This window comes from Rattus rattus, chromosome 12, assembly GCF_011064425.1.
Source record: "Rattus rattus isolate New Zealand chromosome 12, Rrattus_CSIRO_v1, whole genome shotgun sequence".
NCBI classification, from domain to species: domain Eukaryota; kingdom Metazoa; phylum Chordata; class Mammalia; order Rodentia; family Muridae; genus Rattus; species Rattus rattus.
In genome coordinates, this window is record NC_046165.1 from 59,115,936 (window position 1) to 59,139,058 (window position 23,123).

General features: G+C 44.9%; 1 protein-coding gene across 2 annotated transcripts in view; it reads right to left on the bottom strand.

The window, feature by feature from the left end:
* Positions 1-235: 235 nt before the first annotated feature.
* Positions 236-23,123, bottom strand: part of Fbxo16 (F-box protein 16) — a 49,175-nt gene continuing 26,287 nt past the window's right edge. For both annotated transcript variants that reach the window (XM_032918010.1, XM_032918011.1), the window contains 2 exons: positions 17,682-17,784; positions 236-500 (listed from right to left, as the gene is read on the bottom strand). In XM_032918010.1, the coding sequence (XP_032773901.1) occupies positions 336-500; positions 17,682-17,784 (268 nt within the window). In that variant the 3' untranslated portion in view covers positions 236-335. The remainder of the gene's footprint in view (positions 501-17,681; positions 17,785-23,123) is intronic.

Consider the following 23,123-nt stretch of genomic DNA (forward strand, 5'->3'; position numbering starts at 1 on the left):
CCTGTGCCGTAGCCCAGCACCCTAAGCACGTCCTTTACCAGCCACTGAAGAGGCTCGGGGGTGTCTCCCCCTGGGACCTGATCTTCCCAGTATCACCAACGAAGACATCAGACGTCCCCTCATCAAACCCAAGGCGTCTGTTGCCATATTTCCAAGGGTCTGCGTTTAACACCATTTCCGCCATTCATTCTCTTTTCCTGAGACACACAGACTCGCAGGACCATTCCCGGGGAGGTACTTAGGCCAAAAGAGTTTACTGGAGGGACTAGTTAATCCAGGTCTGAGCTGTGAAGAACACCTTGTCATTCAGAGAAAAGTCCTTTTCCATCCTTAAGTCAGCGTTGACTCTGGAGCCTCAGAGAGGGTGATGGAAGCCCAGGGTGATTCTGATGGTGCTCCGTGAGAACTTCGGTTGTTGCTTCGTGATCTGAGGGTGCCCCTGGCAGATGCAGAGGCCAGGCGAGACGAACTGGAACTTTTGGAGGGGAACTCAGGGACATCTAGGGAAGAAGGAATGGCTGTTAGAGGGAGGTTATGGAAGTGCCAACGGAAACCATGTACTTAAATTTATTATAATGAATGATGTGACGCAACGTAACGCAGTCATAAGGCAGGTGGTGTGACGCAATGTAATGCAGTCATAAGGCAGGTGATGTGACGTGACGTAACACAGTTATAAGGCAGGTGGGGATTTCTGAAGTTCCCCAGGAACCTCTACATCACTCCCATGCCGTCTTCACTTTGAACTACAACTAGTAAATTTTCACCTTCAAGTGGGCTTTCACAAACTCAGTGTGTGTGTGTGTGTGTGTGTGTGTGCGCGCGCGTGTGCGCGCGCTTGTGTGTGCATGCCCGTGCACATACATGAGGACACTGAGTTCATTCCTCAAGAGTGACTCACTTAGGTTTTTGTTTTGTTTTTAATACAGGGTGGGTCAGTGGTCTGGGGCTCACCAGTTAGGCCAGGCTGGCCAGTGAGTCCCAGGGATCCAGCTGTTTCAACCTCCTAAGTGCAGAGATTATAAGCACACACCACCACACTTCGCTTTTTACATGGGTACTGGGGGTCAATCTCAGGTCCTCATGCTTGCCGGGCAAGCACTGTACAGACTGAGCCATCCCTCACCCCCACCACATTTTATTTGGACCTCAAGAAAATCATGAAAGAGAAAGGGAGGGAGGAGCTATTCATTCTCCACTCTAGAAGTAAATGCAAGGGAGGAACACGTTTGACAGCTACAGGGCACAGTCACAGCTTCAGTGTCACAGCTGGCTCCAGAGACTTCCGAGTCTTAGACCAGGGGACACCAGGACGGTCCCCATGCTTCTCACTCTACGCTCTGCATGCACCCTTTTTAGTACATGTGTTGCCGAAGTGAGCACGCATGCACCCTTTTATTTTCTTCTTTTTTTTCGGAGCTGGGGACCGAACCCAGGGCCTTGCGCTTGCTAGGCAAGTGCTCTACCACTGAGCTAAATCCCCAACCCCCGCATGCACCCTGTTTAACAAGGCAAATGGCCCAAGGTGACATCCCAGCCCCAACTCACAGCGACAACAGATCTCTCCTTGACATCTGGCCGTGTTCGGGAAATGGGAGAGGGAAAGAGGGAAAAGCAGAGAGTAAAACATAAGGCAGGCAGAGCGTGAGGCCAGGGGAGTGCCTTACAAAGTTTGCCATTGAGCCAGGCACATGGGAGGCAGAGGCAGGGAGGTCTCTGTGGACTCGAAGCCAGACTGGCCTGCATAGTGAGATCCTATCTCAAATAATAAGTTAACCTTCAAAAGGTTTGCCCTTGAGCCCATTATGAAGGCCTACATCTATAATCCCGGCTGTCTGAACTTAGAGGAAAGGCTGCCGAAAGTTCCAGGCCAGCCTGGGTTACAGAGTGCTAGGCTTATCTGACTCAAAACATACCAAACAAACACAAAAAGCAAAGTAAACAGTTCGCCTCTCCCTTGGCTTAAGTTGTGATGAAAGATGATTCCTGTGGCCACAGCCCCTCACCTGCTGTCATTCCCTGCCAGGCCACCCTACCTCACCCCCTATCCCTGTGCTCCCCCTGATCCCCTACTCCATCTTGTCAGGCAAGGGACAGATCCTGTGACATCATTAATCCATCTATGCTCAAGTGTGCAGGCCTCCCCTGAATCTTGGGAAATCTCTTCACTGATTCAGAAACCAGTGATTGCTGTTGCTTGCTCTCTCCTTAGCGAACTTGTCCCTTAAGGTTGCACTGTGTGAAATGGTCCTGCCCCACACCTCTGACCTGCCTTTCTTTCTACCTGCTAACTCACCTTCCAAGGTCCACTTTCTTCTAGAAGTATCAATATACAAGATCTCACATACCACAGGTTGGCATTCTAGTGACACATGACTATACCCAGGGGATCTAATGTACTGCATGTGTTTTCACATACATGTATATGTGGAGGCCAGAGGTTGACATCAGATGCTTTCCTCAATTGCTCTCCGGCTTGATTTCCAAGGCCTGGCTTGCTGACTCGTCTAGACTGACTGTCCAAGCAGCTCCATTCTTGCCTCAGTCTCCCCAGAGCTGGGGCAGTGGGCATGCTGAGATTGCAGGCACACACCACCATGATCGACTTATGTGGGCACTGGCTGGGTATCAAACTCGGGTCCCCATGCTTGTACGGTAAACATTTCATTGCCTGAGCCATCTCCTCTGCCCTGTCTTTGTGTTTTAGGATGAGATTTCTCTGTGTAGCCCAAGTTAGCCTTCAACTTGCATCAGTGCTCCTGCTTCTGCCTCAAGGGCTGGGATTATACTTGTCCATGAGCCTGCCTATCTTGAATATGTTCATCTTCTGGGCTTCCCAGAACATCACTGAGCCCTCCATCTTGCCCTTGGCAACTTGGTCTTGTGCATCGATGTTCACTTCTGTGTTTTGGTCTCCCTGCCTGCAAAGCTGGGGTCTTGGGCTTCACTGTTTTATGGGGCCATCTACAGAGAGGTCCAGAAGTAGATAAAACTAGAGCTAAAATAGCAAGTATCTTAGATCAAAGAGTCAAAGTGTCAGCCTTGCGGGTCGGAGCAAGGGGATGAGAGCATATAACCTCCCACTGTTTGACATTGTCAGTGTTGCTTTAAGATCCCTGCAGAGGCTGATGGGATCCTGCAGAAGACCGAGGCAGGGAGGTTAGAGTTCAAAGCCTACCTGGGCTACAAGAAAGAGTTCCAGGTCAACCTGGGCAATTTAGCAATTTAGCTAAATCTTATCTCAAAATTAAGCTGGGCATGGTGGCACACACCTTCAAACCCAGAACTCAGGAGGCAGAAGCAGGTGGATCTCTGTGTGTTTGAGGCCAGCCTGGTCTACAGAGTGAGTTCCAGGACAGTCAGGGCTGTTACACAGAGAAACACTGTTTTGAAAAGAAAAGGAAAGGAAAAGAAAAGAAAAACCCACCTAGAAAGAGTGGGAGAGAGGGAGGGAGGGAGGGAGGGAGGGACAGAGAGAGAGAGAGAGAGAGAGAGAGAGAGAGAACTCAGTGGTAGAACAATTGCCAAACGCCAAACGCACATGAGACAGTAGGTTCAATCCTCAACACCACAAAAAGGAAAACAAAGCAAAAACAACCAAAAAAAGCATAGAGCAGTTGATTTCAGATCCACACAAGGCAAGGCAAGAGAATAAGCCAGAGTGTTCCTTTGTGCCCTCTCAGGAACAATACAATACAAAGTGCTGCCTGCAGAAGGAGGACCAGGCCGGGCTCTCCTGATAACAAGACAGGGCTCGTCTGCTCTCACCTGTAACACTTTCAGGATTAATCCTATTACTGAGCCCTGCTTATCTGTCACTGAATTAGAGGAACCCTTTGCTCGGAGCCCCAGGCAGGCACAGGCCTGGGCAGGCTCTCTGCAGCTCTCCTTGATGGCAGGTCCCAGGGGCTCCCACCGCCTTGCTCCCCCATGGTAGCTGTCACCACCTGTCCAGCCTTTGGCTTTCTCTTTTCTGCTGAGAGCAGTTCTGGGAAGTTGGTTTCTTACATCTACTTTTCTTGTCCTAGAAAGCAGTTTACAGACCCTCTCCAGTTTAAGGTTGAGTTTCTGTTTGTTTTGTTTCTTGGGTGTGTGCAAGATGAGTGTGTGTCCATGTAGAAGCCAGAGGACAGCCTCCAGTGCCATTTCTCAGTGGCCATGCATCTTATTTTTTGAGACAAGATCTCTCAATGGCCTAAAACATGACTGACAAGAGAGGCCAGGCATTGACCTATTTGTCTTTACTCTCCCAGCTCTGGAATTACAAGTGTCCACTGCCATGACCAGCTCTGTGGTGCACACACCTTACACAGGTGCTGGGGACCAAACTCGGGTCTCATGCTTACAATGGAGCCATTTCCCCAGACCCAGTTTACGACTGTAGTGTCAGCCTGATGGTAGTGGTGCACACCTTTAATCCCAGCACTTGAGAGGCAGAGGCTGGCAGATCTCTGTGAGTTCGAGGCTAGCCTGGTCTACAGAGAGAATTCCAGGACAGTCAGGGCTACATGGAGAAATCCTATCTTGAAAAGAAAAAAAAGAAGACGATTTTAGTGTCTGCCTTTTCTTATTGTTGTGGCTGTGTGTGTGTGTGTGTGTGTGTGTGTGTGTGTGTGTGTGTGTGTGTGTGTTTCTTAGAGACAGTGTCTTACACTGTAGCCCAAGCTGGCTTGGAACTTATCAATATAGCACAGGCTAGTCCTAAACTCATAGCAATCCTCTCCCTCAGCCTCCCAAGGGAGTATAGGTATGAACCAAGATTCAAAAGAAAAACAGGGGAAGATATATAAAAGGGTAAAAACCTTAGAGGACTGGACCATGGTCTGCAACACCTTACTTGTTGAAATAACTAGAAATGTTCCTTATCCCAATACCAGGGCTCCCCAAACCTTCTCCTTCCAACTGACCTTTGCTATCTTGCCATGAGCTCCCCAAAATGTCCACCTTCTCAAACATAAACTTAGCAATGAGGAAAATTTTAGGAAGGTACTGTCTTAGTTAGGGTTTTCTTGCTATGAACAGACACCATGACCAAAGTGACTCTTATAAAAGACATTTCATTGGGGCTGGCTTACAGGTTCAGAGGTTCAGTCCATTATCATTATGGTGGGAAGCATGGCAGTGTCCAGGCAGGCATGGTGCTGGTGGAACTGAGAGCTCTACATCTTACTCTGAAGGCTTTTAAGAGAAGAATGGCTCCCATGTGGCTAGGAGGAGGATCTCAAAGCCCACCCTCACAGTAACATACTTCCTCTAAGAAGGCCACACCTCCTAATAGTGCCACTCCCTGGGCCAAGTGTATTCAAACCACCACAGAGACAGAACTCCTGATTTCAAGTGGTTCATTTGACCTCTGAGCACCTTGGGTTAGATCCCTCCCCCCTACACGGGGCTTCTTCCCTACCAGGTGTCTCCAACAAGGCTTAGGAGATTTTCCTCCCTTCCTTTAAAATTAGAGTTTCTTTATTTCTCGCATAGGCTACTTTTCTGGGTGATTTAATATTCAAATGATGAGAAAGGGCTCAATTAAACCTCCCCCCAGTCATCTCCTATGTTCCCCTTCACAAGGCCAGCCAAGGTTATCTGTTGCTTTATATCCTTCTAAAGATATCGTGTGCAATCACTATGTCCACAATAAATATAAGTGCAAATGTACACAGAAAATGCAAGCACTGTCCACGGGAGCACACATGCACATGTGCGCATACCACACACGTCAACACAAACATAATTTTTTGGTCTCTTCCTTGACAATTTCAAAATGCACATTATTTTGATCATATCTGCCCCCATTACCTTCCCTGACTCCTCCTACTCCCTCTGAATCTCTTCTTCCCAGTAAGTTCTCCTCCTGCTTTCATGGGCTTTTAAATTTTCATTACTATAACTCTGAGTTTAATTAGTGTTTGCTGGGACAACTTACCAGTGGCCACAGTACTGAAGAAAAATGACTCCTGCTCCTCCTGTCCACCTTCTCAAACATAAACTTAGCAATGAGGAAAATTTTAGGAAGGTACTGTCTTAGGGTTTTACTGCTATGAACAGACACCATGACCAAAGTGACTCTTATAAAAGACATTTCATTGGGACATTTCATTTCATCGGTGTCAACACTCCTTAGCTAGAACTGGGACTGCATGAGCCCACCCCTGTTCGTGATGGACTGTTGAGTGGCCCCTTCTTGTGCAGGTCTTGTGCGGCTAACCACCGCTGCTGCAAGTTCAGCGTTTTTACAGTGGAATCGATGGAATTGGCTTACTTTCTGGGCAGCTGGTCCCTCGATCATCATGGCTGAATCTATCTACTCTCTTCCCGAGTTCTGGCTCTTATGTCCAGACCTCCTCTGAACGGCACACCTGGAGACCACAAGTCCCTCAAACCTGTCGCATCTGCCAGGTTTCTAGCCTCAGTTGGTGCTTTCCCCCTCTAGCCTATAAGCCACCAGAATGCCAGACTGGGTCTTGTCCTGCTGTTTCCCTAGTGCCTGGTCCAATGCCTGCCAAATATTTGTTGAATCAGTGAGATCTATGCCAGTGGCTCCTTCTTTTATTACAGGGCAATGGCTGCAGCAGGTAGACTCTGAATAAGGACAGAGGGCGCTGCTGAGAGGTTGGGTGCTGGGAAGGTAAGTGAGAGGACCCAGAGGCTGCCAAAGCTGAGAGATCCATGATGTACTAGTGCCCTAGAAAAGTGTTAAGCTGGAAACCACCTGAATAAATAAACTGATACACAGACAGACCTGCAATTTTCATCCTGTAGTTGACTTAAAAACAATTCATGTTACGTACGTGCAGCCACTTGGAAATTATCAGTTATATGAACGACACCATTGGATACGCCCGTTGGTCAATGAAGAGAGTTAGGAAAAGCATTTCATGAGTACGGTAAACAAGCAGATACAGTAATGAGAGCAGTATGTAAGGTGCGCCAGCCGCTCTTCCAGAAAGCCAATGGCCATCGATGTAAGTACCTGGACTCAAACATTCATTCGTTCACTTAATATTTCAGCACTTCTGTCATGTGGAGAAGAAAGGGGCAGAGCTGGGCATAGGCATGTGCCTAGTCCCAAGTACTTGGGAGGCGGAAGCAGGAGGATCATTTGAGTTCACTCGTTTGAGGCCAATAAAATGAGATTCCATGTTGGAGAGGTAGGAGTAGAACATGGCAAATCTTTACTTTGTAGAAGACCTCGCTGCCTTCTTCAGTGTTTAGGAATTGTGTCCCTTATTGTTTATATCATGACTCCTAGTTCAGATTATTACACTGTGTCTAAGTGTGGATTATTATTTGACAGAGATGATTTAAGCACTGGCTGGTGACTGTCAGGAGAGACGAATCGCTGAGTGACTTCTCACTTCTCCTGAGCAGGAGCTGTGAGGGGCGATGGCTGAGCTGTTTATGCCCGCTGTTTTGTAAGGAAGACCCCTGCCCTACTGCTGTGGAGCCTGGAAATCTGCTCAGACCCATCTGGTTAGGACCCTGCTGTGGTCAGCACCTGTGGGATGGCGTCCCCTTCCTCCCCTCTTGTCCTGGAGAGACAGAAATGATGTATTAGGAGAGATCATCAGCACAGTTAGAAGATGACTCCAGCATGGCTTTATTCTTCCTTTTCCTGAGGCAAAACCATCAGCTGCAGAGGAAGACAAGGCAATATAGCCAGGGTTTTGAAACTGTAACCCAAGACTTTAAATCTCTGTCACTTAGCCATCCAAGTAGATGAAATAAGGCAGATGCATTACAAAATGTCCACAGGCCATACACACAGGCCTAGGATGACTCCTGATTCAAAACACCCACATGGGCTTCTACCAGATTTTTCAACAAAGCCCCATGTTACCAAATGCTGCACACACACAGAAATACATACACATATATACACATATACATAATATATGTATACATATAAAATAAACTTACATATGCAATACATATGCATACACACAAATAGATATAAACATATACAAACATAAACACATAAATTCTCACAATACAGATGTATATGCAATATACATACACAAATCCACGCGCATGCACGTATACATACATTTATATATATAAATGTACACATATACACACATACATTAACACAACACATACATATACATACACACAAATATACATTCACACATATACACATACATGTGTACACGTATTTTCACGTACATACGCATGCATGCACATACACAGATGCATATACGTATGCACCCTCCACTACCTACATTCACATATAGTTTAAACACTATGAAAGGAGTGATTAAAACCTGTTCTCATAGATACGCACATAACTAGTAACATATAAGTCACAAGTAAAATTCTTTCCTGGTAGATCCTAAGTAGATGCTACTTGTTTTGGTGCCAAATGTTTTGGTTTAAATAGCCATTTGGCATCTGTCTAAATGTTTGGTGACAGAGAAGCAGGAAAGCGCCTCTTAGTGGGAAATGCGAGATCATTCATTATATCTAGAATGCTGACACAGGAGGCTATGAGACGGAACATACACTCCGCTCTCTGAGCAGTAAGGGAGAAATGCAGCTCTAGACAGGGGTTCCTGGGCCTTTTCCTTTCAGGCATCAACATCGACAGCCAAAGTTGTAGTTGGTGAATTCAGTACACTCTGCGCTTCAGTATGGGAGGGTGGAGTGAAGCACAACTGTATCAAGGAGCCAGTACAGGAAATGTACACAGATACACAACATATATACAGATACACAATATGTATACAAACAGAAACTGATACACAGTGACACAGAGGCCGCCTGGGCAAAGAAAACGCATGACTTGCACTTCCTTTTTACTTCCTTTTGAGACAGAGCTTCTAGCCCAGGCTGACCTTGAACCCCTGTAGTCAAGGTTGACATTGAACTGATTCTTCTTTCTCCATCACCTGAGAGCTGGGATTACAGATGCAGCCACCACTCTGTTTATGTGGTACTGAGGATTGAATGCAGGCAAGTACTTGAGTAACTGAGCCCCAGCCCCAACCACTTCAGAAGGCGAAGAGAAAAGGAAACTGGGGGGAAGATGGGTATGGTCTGAACATTCCTGCGACTGGTTGGAGCCCTGGCTGTAGGGCTGGTCTCTCCGCCAGTTCCTCCTTGGTCTGCTTCTCAGCAGCTGTCCCTCAGACCTGCTGTGTGGTACCGGGCACGATTATTATTATTATTATTATTATTATTATTATTATTATTATTATTATTATTATTATACTCCAGCTAGTTACAGTAGTCAGTATCTGAAGTGCTGGTTTGGGAACATTTGCATATGGGTGATGAGACATCTTAGGGATGGGCCCTGAGATAGAGGAAATTCATTGATGTTTTATGTACACTGTATACATGTATCCTGAAGGTGAGTATCCGCGATATTTTCTATGCACTTTATGTTTTTCTGTGACCTGCGTTAGGAGGTCAGGTATGGAATTTTCCTGGGCGTCACTAGGAAAATGTGATTTTTAGCTTTGGTTGTCAACTTGACACAACCTGAAATCACTTGGAAAAAGAGTCCCAGTGACAGACCACCTAGATCAGGTTGGCCTACAGACATGTCTTTATCGCCTTAATTGAGGTGGGAAGACCCAGCCTGAACAAAACAGTGGGCGGCACTGGTTTGGGGTTCTGGCTTTTACAAATGTAGAGAAATACTGAGCACCAACAAGCATGCATCCCTTTTCTCTCTGCCCTCAGATATGACTCGATGCTTCTAGTTTCTGCCTTGACTTTATTACAACGATGGATTATAACTCAGGATTGTGAACCAAATAAACTGCTCCTCCCTTAAGGTGCTTAATGTCAGGGTATCGTACACAGCCAGCAGAGGGGACATGAGAACACAGAGGGTTTCAGCTTTGGGCTTATCTGATTAGGGATGTGACTGGCAACCACTGGAGGGTGCCCCCTTTGAGCTAGGAACTAACTGCCTTGCCTTCTCCCAACCCTGTATTAGTCCTATTAACTGTCTCCATTTTTTCCAGATGGGGAAATAGTCCCCAGAAAGCTTAAATTCCCTGGGTTAAATTTCGAGCTACTAAAGAAGTGATACTGGGCATTGAGCGTAGGTTATCTGAGTCCTACTCTGTGTTCTTAGACAGCAGAGTAATCGAGAAAGATGGTGTGTAATGGAGAACACAAACACATAGTAGGTGCTTGTGATGGCTAGTGTTGGTGTCAGCTTGACAAGATCTAGAGTCACCTGGGAGTGGGGTCTCTGAGTCTATCTGTGAGGGACTGTCTTAAGTTAATGAATGTGGAAAGACCCATCTTGACTATGGGTGAGACCACTGCAAGCAGGGAACGCAGGACGGTATAGAACGGAGAGGATACACTGAGCTCTAGTGCGTGCTCATTCGTTCGCTGCTTTTGGGGCTTGACTGTGAAGGTAATCTGACAGGCTGTTTCAATCCCCTGCTGCCTTAATTTCCCCACCATGATAAACTATAAAGCTACATGAACTGTTTCCCCATAAGTTGCTTTTGTTAGAGGTTTTTTTTTTTAAGATTTATTTATGTATTCGTGAGTACACTGTAGCTGTCTTCAGACACACCCAGAAGAGGGCATCAGATCCCATTACAGATGGCTGTGAGCCACCATGTGGTTGCTGGGTTTGAATTCAGCACCTCTGAAGAGCAGTCAGTGCTCTTAACCACTGAGCCATCTCTCCAGCCCCTTGTTAAAGTATTTTAACACAGCATCAGAAAAAGAAAGCGGTGCAGACATAGGCATCAAGGGGTGCTTTTGCTGCTGTTATGAACCCAATCCTATGGCTCCGAGGCCTTTGGAACTTTTTTGTGGGAGGAATGTGAAAGGCTCTGAAACTCTGTGCTAGAACAACCATTGAGTGCTGGGGTGGTTGGAATAGGTTTGGTCCCATAGACTCATATGTTTGGATGCTTGGCCCACGGGGAGTAGGACTTTTAGAAGGTGTGGCCTTGTAGGAGTGGCCTTGGAGGAATTGTGTCACTGTGGGGTGGACTTTGAGGTTACATAGTGCTCAAACACCAGTGTGGAGTATGAGTCTCCTCCTGGCTGCCTGTGGAAGACGGGCGGCCCCTCCTGGCTGCCTGTGGAAGACGGCCCCTCCTGCCTGCCTTCAGATCAAGATGTAGAGCTCTCAGCTCCTTCTCCAGCACTGTCTGCCTGCACACTGCCATGCTTCCTGCCTTGATGATAATGGACTGAACCTCTAAAACTACAAGTCAGCCCCAATTAAATGTTGTCCTTTATGAGAGTTGCCTTGGTCATGGTGTCCCTTCACAGCCATGAACCCCTAAGACAAAAGCTATAGGACCTCTGAGCCAAATTCTTTCTTCCTTAAATTGCCTTCGTGAGGGCATTTAATCACAACAACTACGAAAGAAACTAACACGATCCTTAGTTATATCCTACATTTATGTGCTGACACCAACCCTGCAAGATAAACGCCATGATTTCCATTTTACAGATGGAGAAAATGAGGCTCAGAGAGGCTAACTCACCCACTGTCATGCCATTTAGCAAAAGATCCTAATGTCATCTCTATGCATAGCCACATTCTTTCTGCCTCTTTCCAAATGACATCCCCAGATGTTTTCTTGTGGGAATTAAACTATTTAAAAATCTCTCTGCGAAAACGTGTAACTTTGTATATCCAAAGCAAATAGATAGTATAAAACAAACAGGGAGTGTTTGCTGGAATTCGAAAGCAGTCATTGACAACTGTCAGGAAGGAAACTGGTTTAAATTCTCTTCTGTAACCTCTTTAGTCTTAGTGAATCATATTTCCCGAAGTTCAAAGAAAAAGATAAGAAAGTAAACAAGAATTATTGGCTTAAAATTTGGATTCTCAAATGGAATGGCTTTGGTATTCTATCTCATGGCACTTTAATCACAGCCGTGACCTCCAGGAAAGGAGAAAAGGAAGCAGGAACACACTCATTAGGCACCTAGGGGACCCTGCAGAGTCAGGATCCAGCCTGGAATGTGTGCACGCATGTCTGTGCGTTTGTAGGTGAGAGCCAGACAATCTCTGGTGTGGCTCCTCGAATATAATCTACCTTGTCTTTTGAGACAGTCTCCTACCGGCCCAGGACTTAGCAATTAGACCAGGCTGGCTAGCTGCTGAGCCTCAGCTAGCCCCTCATCCTTGCCTACCCAGCACAAGGACTGCAAACACATAACACCACTCCTGGCTCCCCCCCTCGCCCTCTCAGCCCTGTGGGTTCTAGGGATGGAACTGAGGGATGGCCACATTCTTGAAAGGCAAACACTTTACCAATGAATTATCTCTCAACTCTCTCCCCGCCAATGACAACATTGTTAAAGTATATTCAAATTCTCAATCTATACACGGAAAGACAGAAGAAGCTCTACAAGCTCGACTGTTAGAGTTGAAACTGAACCCTGGCTTGTTCCATTCTTTCTACCACACCATCCGGAAGTCGTTTCAGTGTATATTTTCTCTCCTATTTGATTTAACGAGGCACAATGAGAATGCTCAAAGAAACATTAAAAAAAAAAAAAAAAAAGAAAGAGAAAAGGTCAGGACACTAAGAGTGAAGTGATCCTGGAAAGAGGTGAAGAAGGTAATTGCCTTCTGGAGGCTGGAATTAGCAGCGGGTCTTATCTAAGGCAATTAGAGAGAATCAGCAGGTAATTAAAGGCTCAACAGCTTTCTGAAATCCCCAGCCCAGACACGACCTGGAAGGCAAGGACTAACTTCCAAGGAAAAGTCCAATGGAGACAAAGGTGTGTGGGTTTTATATTCAACCTGGTGGGAAGGCGAGGTCAAAATAAGAGGTCAGCTGAGGGTTCAGGGTGCAGCACAGCTGGAGGGACGGCTCAGTGGTTAAGAGCACTGGCTGCTCTGCCAGAGGACCAAGGTTGGGGGTCCCAGCTCCACACAGCAGCTAACAATCACCTGCAACTTCAGTTCCAGAGGACCTGACACCCTCTGCTGGCGTCTGTGGGCACTGCATAATGTGGGGCGCCAACATACATTCAGGCCAAACACACGGATGTGTTAAGATAAATATTCTCTCTCTCTCTCTCTCTCTCTCTCTCTCTCTCTCTCTCTCTCTCTCTCTCTCTCTCTCTCTCCCATTCTCTCTCTCTGCATATATAATGCCATCTGTGGATCTACGGTACTCACAAACTGTATTTTTGTGTCTTCTCAAAAGACTTTTGTTTTCTTGAGCTCGGAGACTTGTAAGCCCTTATTTGAATTTGAAGAGGCTTTACCACAGATCCTGTCCCTGGTCTCAAGCACTGTAGGCTTAGGCCTCCCCTCTGCATCGTGGTGGCTGCTAACACCATGCTCTTCCTGCCCCATTCCTCTCTACAAAGTCACCAAACCCTCCCTGCAGGGAGACAGCCTCTCCTCCTCTAAATGGGATTTAGAGGCAAGTTGTCAAGATGTGTGTGTGTGTGTGTGTGTGTGTGTGTGTGTGTGTGTGTGTGTGTGTGTTGATACCAGACTGGAAAACCTTTGAAGTTTAAAGACAGGGCATTGCGATGTTTTGCTTCTCACTTGCTCTCTTTGGGATGGATACCGTCATAACTAATAGTGGTGGGAATTTCTTCATTGCTATGAAAAGTTCCCAGAAAATCTTGGAGAATTCAAAGCATCCCCAACGAGATCTAAACTGGATTCTCATCTTCTAACAGATGTTAGCAGTCTGCTACACCCTAGGCAGCCCCTGGGAATCTCATGTAGAAGAGAGAACACTAGAGAAAGCGGCTTCCAATGACTTCATAGCTGTTAAGCAGGAATGTGCACGCTCACAGTTCCACGTGTGAATTAGAAGTGGGTGCCCTGGGGATGTTTCTCCTTAGACTGAGCCTTATCTCAACTTGCTCTGAGGAGTGACAGGCAGAGGAGAAGCTGATCTCCCCAGCTGCAGCTGGGACCCTAGAGCAACAGAGCATTTGTGGTGCTCTGTCCTAGTGCGGCTGGGCTTTCTTCTTCCCAGATCTTTCCATCTAACAACGCTTTACCTTCTCCAACTATCACACGTCCCTCTCCCACAGGACAGGCACGAGTCCCCGATTACTGTAGTCCCTGGCAGTCCTCTGCTTGGGTGAGGGAGGCATACCACTTTTATTTGTGCAGCTAGCACTGATTCCTCCCCAAACCCATTACTCTTCCCCAGCAAACCTTGAAAGAATCCTAGAATTTCCCATCAAAGTCCCTCCTTGGAATCACTTGGGATGCGTTCACATGTGTCCTAATAGTCCCCTTCCTTATGAGGGATAATGTTTTCAGTGCCTGTTCCCTCCCCTTTCCAGGCTCCCATAGCATCTCCTCACTATCACTAGTTGGGGAGGGGGGTCAGGCACTGGGTCTTCTTTAGCCCAGGTTGACCTTGAACTTGCTACATAGCCAAGGATAACCTTGAAGTTCTGCTCTTCCTGCCTGACTTCCCCTGACTGGGTTTAAAGGTGTGAGCCACCATGACCAGGTTATGTAGTGCTGGGATTGAACCCAGGACTTCATGCATGTGAGGTAATGGCTTTTCCTTTCCCAGGACTGGAGCCTACAGTGAGGGCAAACTGCCACTCTGTAGGAGAGGGGTCCTGAGCTACCACATTGCAGCCTCAACAGCCAAGCTTGTCGAAGGCCAGCATACCATAGGCATGAGTCAAAGACCACAGCATGGTTCTGGGGGATCGGTTAATTATACTCCGTGTTCTTTATCAAAACTACCAAATGTACATAGTAATTATAATTAGTGTACTTATAAAACCAAACAAGTAGATATGATAATCATGCGTTTAGTAATTGCTAATTGTCCTCGGTTGCTAATTCATCTGGTCTTCCCTGTTAGCCCTAATTAGCACAACCTCTTCATGATTATTGCATTTATTCACTCACTCATTCATTCATCCATTCATCCATTTAACCACTCATCCATTCATCCACTCATCCATTCATCCATCCATCCATTCATCTACTCATTCATTCATTCATTCATCCATCCATTCATTCATCTACTCATTCATTCATCCATCCATCCATTCATCCATCCATTCATTCATCTACTCATTCATTCATTTTTTTAACTATGCTTTTGAGGCAATGTCTTGCAGTTGGCTCTGGCTGGCCTGGAACCTGTGAGGATGCTTCTCATGCCTCAACTTTCTCAATGTTGGGATTACAGGGTGTGTCGGCACACATAACCATTCCTTTTCCTTTTGCATTTCAAGAATTTCTTTGTGTAGCCTTGGCTGTCCTGGAACTTGCTCTGTAGACCAGGCTAGCCTTGGACTCACAGAGATTCACCTGCCTCTGTCTCCTGGTGCTGGAATTAAAGGTGTGTGCCACCAATGCTCAGTACCTAACCACTTTTTAATGTTTTCCTTGGTGATGGGGGTACAGGGGTCTCACCTAACCCAGGCTGTCCTTAAACTTGCTATGTAGCCATGAATAACCTTAAAGTTATCCTCCTGGTTGGGGATTTAGCTCAGCGGTAGAGCACTTGCCTAGCGAGCACAAGGCCCTGGGTTCGGTCCCCAGCTCAGGAAAAAAAATAAATAAATAAATAAAGTTATCCTCCTGCCTCATCACCCTGGTACTGGGTTTATAGGTATGAGCCACCATGACCAAGTTGTGTAGTGCTGGATTGAAGCCAGGACTTCATGCATGCGAGGTAAATACTCCACATGCCAAGTTACATCTCCAGCCCTCTACTTTTACATCTTTTTAAAAATAATTTATTTAATTTTATTTTATGTACATTGGTGTGAGGGGGTCAGATATCCTGGAACTGGAGTTACAGACAGGCATGAGCCTCCATGTGGGTACTATGAATTGAACCTAAGACCTCTGGAGTAGTAGCCAGTGCTCTTAACCACTGAGTATTTCTCCAGTCCCCACTTCTGAATTCTAAAGTCTACTTTAAGAAACTCTGCTGTTTGATAGATGGCTAATGTCCAAAGTCATAGATTTTTGTGCTTTTCAAGCTGGAGAAACAACTCAATTGCATTGATTATTTCTAAGCATACATTGCCACCAACCCTTATTATCTTTATATTCATATTCTCTCTCTCTCTCCCTCCCTCCCTCCCTCCCTCCCCCCCTTCCTCCTTCCCCCTCTCTCCTTCTCTATCTGTGTCTCTCTAGTAATCCTGTGGGCCACTGCATCTGACACAAATTCTGGTGGAAATAAGGTAGAAGGTTGTTGTTGTAAAAATATATTAATAAAAAATTACGGTTGTCTTTTATCCCGCTGGGTCTACACCTCGGTGCCCCATGGATATCTGCTAGATATCTGGCGGAAACACCTCCCAGCCGCGCACTTTCCTACACTCAAACCCTCACATAAAAGAACACACAACACAATAATCTTTGACCCAATTGGTAAGATATAATTGCCCACTTAAATGTACAAAGCCCGGTACCATCCATCCCTTAGGAACATTGATAACAACCTGTAAATACACAGAGCAGAGTCTTAACATCACCTGCCATGGCTTCTCCCCTCTCTCTGTCTCCTCTCTCTCCCTCCTCTCTCTCCTAGTCTCTTCCTCTTCCTTCAAATTTCTCTCCCACCCATCCTTCCTTCTCCTCCAATGACAGGCCTCCTTCTATCCTGTACCTGCCCCTCACCTCTACTTTACAAATTCATTGGTTCTGGTGAAGTCACCTGAGTTCTGAGTCCTTGACTAGGCAGCTGTCCTTGGGGCAATGGAATTAGCATCAAAATACAGATAACTTCAGGGCAAACCACAACAGAAGGTCTTGCAATGGTCTATGTGATAAGATTCATACTGTCTGCTGTTGCTGTTGTATTTCTACTTAGGTTTTTGCAATCAGCAGATTCATGGACAGTGTTACTGCTGCCTATACATACCTACAAGGAGCCTCCCCCAGTGCAGTAGAACTGGTCTAACACACAAGCAGGTCTATTTCTATTTTAAGAAGCTCATCTCTCTCTCTCTCTCTCTCTCTCTCTCTCTCTCTCTCTCTCTCTCTCTCTCTCTCATGTAACACTTGAAAATACATTTCAGCAGAAAGTAACAAGTTCTCAATCAGAACTGTGGAAGAGATTTACTCCCAAGTGGGTGCAGATTATCCCACCAATTGATATCCATTCTTTATTAATTTTCTTGGAATGTGTTCTCGGTTTTTCTCTCTGTTATTATTACATTACATACATTTTTTAATTCCACCCCTATCCTTCTTACTTTGCTCTCAAACCTCTCATAATTTGATAAAAGGGACCCCCTGTGGTTCAAATCACAATCTGGGAAACTCTGCTACAAATTAACTGTGTTCCCTAGATACAGTTACTGACATTATTACCTTGCTGATTACCTGCTATATAAACTAGAGACAAAAAAAATTAACTCAGTGTTTTGGAATAAGTTTATCCATTTATTTATTCATTTCTTTTTGAGTCCAGGTCAGCTTTGAGCTTGCTATGTAGCCAAAGATAACCCGGAACTTCTAATTCTTCTGCCTCTATCTCCCCAAGGGCTGAGATTACAGGCAGGTGTCTCTGAGAGTTTTTGGCTGTGCTGGGGATGGAAGCCAGAACTTCGTGCTAGCAATCACTCCAGCAACAGAGCAGCACCTCCAGCCCCAGAGACCAAGGTTTAAACAACCACTTGATGATTCTGATTTAGCCAACAAATTCAATTTCACAAATAGGATTAGGGATCAGGGTAATTTCCTGATTACAGGAGGAGTGTTCTGTTAGCAGACTTACCAATGACTGTGCTTTCCTGAGCCTGGCTCTGTCTTGAAGCTTATTTTTCTTATCTCGCAACTGCTGCTTGAAGTCTGGGGTCACTTCCTTTCTTTTTCTTCTTCTGCAAAATTGCAAAGTAAAGGATACATTATAACGGATCATTTTAAGTCTTTAGCAATCCACATAGTTATTTTTTCATTGTGTTGACTCTTGTTGGTGCAGTGATTTTTTAAAGACTGCCTGCACCCCACTGGAAATGAATCGAATGTCCGTCTATAGAGAGCTTGTTCAACTAATCCTGCATAGTAACACAGTGGATGGCTATGAGCTGTAAAAAGAAAAGCAGAACGTTTCTATAGGCAACCAGAGTGAGCCTCGGGATACAATGACACATGAAAATCAGGTAAAGAAAGGCAAACCTATCATTCATCTCAGGAGACATCTAAAAACATGTCTATTGTTTGCCAATACTCTTTCAAACATTGTTTTAATTTTATGTGCATGAGTGTTTTGCCTACATGTTTGTATATGCAGTGCCTGTGGGAGCCAGAAGAGGGCGTCAGATCCCCTGGAACTAGAGTTACAGGCCATTTGGGGCTGCCATGGATGGGGCTGGGAACTGAACTCAGGTCCTTTGCAAGAACAGTAGTTCCTGGACTTTTTTTTTTTTTTTTTTTTTTTTCTGGAGCTGAGGACTGAACCCAGGGCCTTGCGCTTGCTAGGCAAGCTCTCTGAGCTAAATCCCCAACTCCTTGGGTTTTCTATTTGTTAAATTTTATTATTAGCCTTTTATGTACTTTTTAGTTATTAATATGTTTGTTTGTTTGTTTCTGAGGCAGGGTCTTATGATATAACCCTTGCTGGCTGTTTCTGAAACTTGTGTGTCGACCAGGCTACCCTAACTCCTGCTGCTCACCCTGTTTCTGCCTCCCACGCTTTGGGATCACAGGCTTGCACCCATGTCCAGCACCTTGAACTTTTTAAAATGGAAGAATGATACAAAAAATTTGAAAAATCATTAACAACGGGTAGGATTCTCACGTGAATCCATCAGAAACAATCTGGAGTCTTAGGGGCAAAAGCGAGACTCCCCCAAACATAACCTCATTTTGTATGCTTGACTTTAGAACCATCTAAAATGTTCTCCAGAGTCTGAGCGAAGATGACAGAGAGGAAATAATAAAAAGCAAAATTAAACAAGTTTGATCTTGACCACAAAGTTGGTGGCACTGCCATATATGAAGCAGGTTTTTCCTTTGCTTTTAACACCATTATTTATCTGAATATTCTTTTTTGTTTTTGTTTGTTTGTTTGTGGGCGTTTGTTTTTGACAGGGTCTATTTTATATAGTCCTGGTTGGTCTGGAACTCACTATGTAGACCAGGTTGAGTTCAAACTCACAGAGATCCACCTGGCTCTGCCTCTCCCTGCCTCTGCCTCTGAGTATTGGGATTAAAGGTATGCACCACCATGCCCAGACTATCTGAATATTCTTAGTAGGATATCTCCCAAAGATAAAAGGACAGACCAGGAAATCTGAAATTGTTTCAATAATCATGTGTATTAGTGCTAATACTTGTTTACTAGCACACATGACTATCCTACATGCTAAAAGAAGGCAGGGGCCATTAATCCTCAGCCTACAGGGAAGACCAGCCAAATTTCGTTCACAAAGTTGTATCAGAAAACAGTGATTTGTGTGGCTTGTTTAGGCCATCTTTCAGGCTATGTTATCAGAGCTGAGCGGTTGTACCAAAGAGCATATGTCCTGCAAAGTCTAAAATATCTCCCGTCTGGCCCTTTATAGAATAAGTTTGCCCAAAATAGTGGAGCTAGGTAATGCGCTTCCATGGTTACCAACAATACAGAAAGAACCAGAAATGGAGGTGCATGTCTTTGTTCATATATTCTAGGTCTTCTAGTTCTGACTATTAGTGTGGCCGGGGAAAGAGGACAGGGGACATGAGAAGATGCTCAGTGGTAGGGCACTCTTCAGAGTCCAGCATGCAAATGACCAGATTCTTGCAACCAACTGCAAGAAGGGGTGGGGCCTAGAAGGCGGAGGAAGAGCCAGTTGGTCGGGGTGGGTGGGGGCAGGGCAGTTGTAGGGTGGGGGGTGTGGGGTGGGGAGTCAGGGAGTAGGGTTATAGGGTGTAGGGTGGGAGGTAGGGGATGGTGAGACACTACAGAAGAAGTGACTAGAAGGCTAACTTATAATTCAGATCAAGAATGAATATATGTTTGTTGGGGGATTGCAGTTGGGATGTAGAGTGAATTTAAAAAATGAATTAAGGAAAAGAAAAAAATGGATGCATGAGTCAAACACAACATGTATTCAACACCTTATCTGGAACCTGGTTAAACAGAGCATTCATAAAGAAGTTAAGCATCTGTGTGACATTCAAGGAACCCTGAACATGGTTATCCTTAATTGTATTAAGGAGATATTCATTGAGTTAGATGAAGATGGTGTCTGTCTATGATTTTTTTTTCTTTTTTCTATTTTTCGGAGCTGGGGGACCGAACCCAGGGCCTTGCGTTTGCTAGGCAAGCGCTCTACCACTGAGCTAAATCCCCAACCCCTGTCTATGATTTTTATAAAGGGTCCTTATCTTTTAGGAATACAAATTAAAGTATATGACATGAAGTAAGTCATATATGAAATAATACGATGTTATTTATTTAAAAATAATTTAGAAGCCTGTCAGTGGTGGCAAACACTTTTAATCCCAGCAGAGCAGAGATAGGTGGATCTTTATGAGTTCAAGGCCAGCCTGGTCTACAGAGTGAGTTCCAGTACAGTCAGGGCTACACAGAGAAACCCTGTCTTGAAAGATACAAACAAATTAACAACAACAACAACTACTACTACTACTACTAATACCACCACCACTATTTATTATTATTATTATTATTAATTATTATTATTACTGTTATTATCATTATTATTATCATTGTCATTATCATTACCATTATTAAGGGGATCCAGACATTGTGACGAATACTTGTGGTCTCAGCATTGGGAAGGTTGAGGCAGGAGGATTGGGAATTTGAAGCTAGCTTGGAATACCTTCAAATTCTCAATCCTGTCTTAATCAGCAGTAGCAGCAGCAGATAGGGGAGGGGCAGAATAGGTAAGGAATAAATGACTCTGGACAGGTTATGGTCAACAGTTGATGACAGCCAAAAAAGGGTTAATTTTGCTCTTTTATTCTCTATCATCTATTTGAATATCTGTCCAAAAAAACTTTCTATTTAAAAAGCATGCATCTGCCCAAATATTACTGGGCACTTCATCTTCCAGACGTCTCCCCAGTTCTAATGGAGGCGTCAAGCAGAAGAGCTGGAAGACTCGCGCAGGGGTCCCAGCCTTAAGTAGGTACTGACAGCACTTGGCTGTTCTTGGCTTTCACTGCACCCTGCACAGATAGAGGGTTGGGTATGGTGGAGGTAGTTGTTTGCTTAATTGCAGAAATGACACACCCCTCCTTAACACGTCAACACTCAGCTCCTAAGGTGAAGACACTTGTCTGCCCAGTCACGCTAGCACCATTATGTCTTAAGAAATAAACATTATTTAACATCACTTAATACACAGTCCATGCTCAAATTCCTGCAATTGTTTTAAGAATGCCTTTTGTTGTTTCTTTTTTCTTTCCCTCGCTCCATACTTCTCTCTCTCTCTCTTCTGTCTATTCCACTAGGAACTTCTCTAGATTCAAGCTACATTTGGTTAAAGATCCTAGAGCTTTCCCTCACCCTCTTTCCTCAATACACAGATTTTTTTTGGAAGCCAGCTTCTAAAACATCCCAGAGAACTTAGCACAGGTTAGCTCCTCTTCATTATTTCCTTATAGTATCTTTTTTTAAATATATTGTTTATTTAACATACATGAGTACACTGTAGCTGTCTTCAGACACACCAGAAGAGGGCATCAGATCCCATTACAGATGGGTGTGAGCCACCATGTGGTTGCTGGGACTTGAACTCAGGACCTCTGGAAGAGTCAGTGCTCTTAACTGCTGAGCCATCTCTCCAACCCCTTATAGTACCCTTTGTTTCTTCATTACGTATACGTTTACAAAAATAGAAAGTTCTGCCAGACAAATGGTTAGTTTCCAGTCAGACTTTCGGCAAGATGTTTGTATTTAAAAGTCTTATATTCTATCAGAATAGTTGATGATCAGGATTTTCATAGTGATGGTAACATTGATCACTTAACTAAAGTGGTGACTATTGGCTCTCTCAAAAGTGTTGATACATTTTTTTTGTTTGTTTGTTTGGTTTTGGTTTTGGCTTTTTTGCCTTTCCAATTAGTGTGTCTTATAATTTATAGTGCTATTTTGTCATCCTGAGATGACAGGATGGTACCTCACACCTGTACACTTGAAACGAGAGAATTGTGTTGAGTTTGAGCCCAGCCTGCCCTATAAGGTGCCATTCTAGAACGGCCTATTCAGGCTACCGGGTGAGACTTTGTCTCAAAAAATGAAACAAGGAAACAAACAAAAGATAACAAACAAAAGCAAGTTCTTGCTAATTTTTAACTTCTGCCTTCCTTCTGTCCTGCATCTGCCTGTCCTGTTTCTGGTGTGCATGCAATGCTTTATGTGCTCTGGGAAGAGATACCTACGCACTCTGGACCCTGAGTACCCGTCTCATCCCCACTCACTCTATTTCAAATGAGCAGGACGGGAAGCTAATTTCCAGACCGTGTTTAATCCTAACTGCCATAAATTGGCATCGTCTGTCTGACTTTGCCACACCACCCAGCTTGGCCACACATAGGAAAAATGAACAGCCACCAAATTATAATTTGATGAAGAGTGTCAATTCAGAGAAATTTCAAATGTACAGGAAAGCCGGGCATGGTGGCACACATTTATAACCATAGCACTCAGGGTTCTGAGGCAGGAGGAGCACAGGTTCAAGACAAGCCTGGGCTACAAAAGGAGACTCTAATTCCACAAACAAAGCAGTCTCCTAAAGGCAGGCAAGTTGAGAGACGAACAGTGCAGTGAGGAGCCATACTGTATCCATTTCATTTCAACAACTGGTAGTGTTTTACTACATATACAGCCACCCTCCCCCAACACACACACACACACACACACACACACACACACACACACACACACACACACACACACACACTAATATATACCTATATATTCACTAAACGATGGGCTGGCCAGATGGCTCAGCGGGTAACAGCTCTTGCTATACTTGCCTGATGATCTGAATTTGATTCCCTGAACCCAAGGTGGAAGCAGAGAAGGGACTCCTAAAAGCTGCCCTCTGACATCCACACACATCCACACACATGTGCCGTGGCATGTATGCACAGTAGCCACAGTATTTAAAATACTAAGGAGCTTGCACTGCTGAGACATTAGAGCTGTAAGAACCAGATAGATGAGGATGAAAAGGACAAACTTCTTAAGAACGGTCAGTCCGCA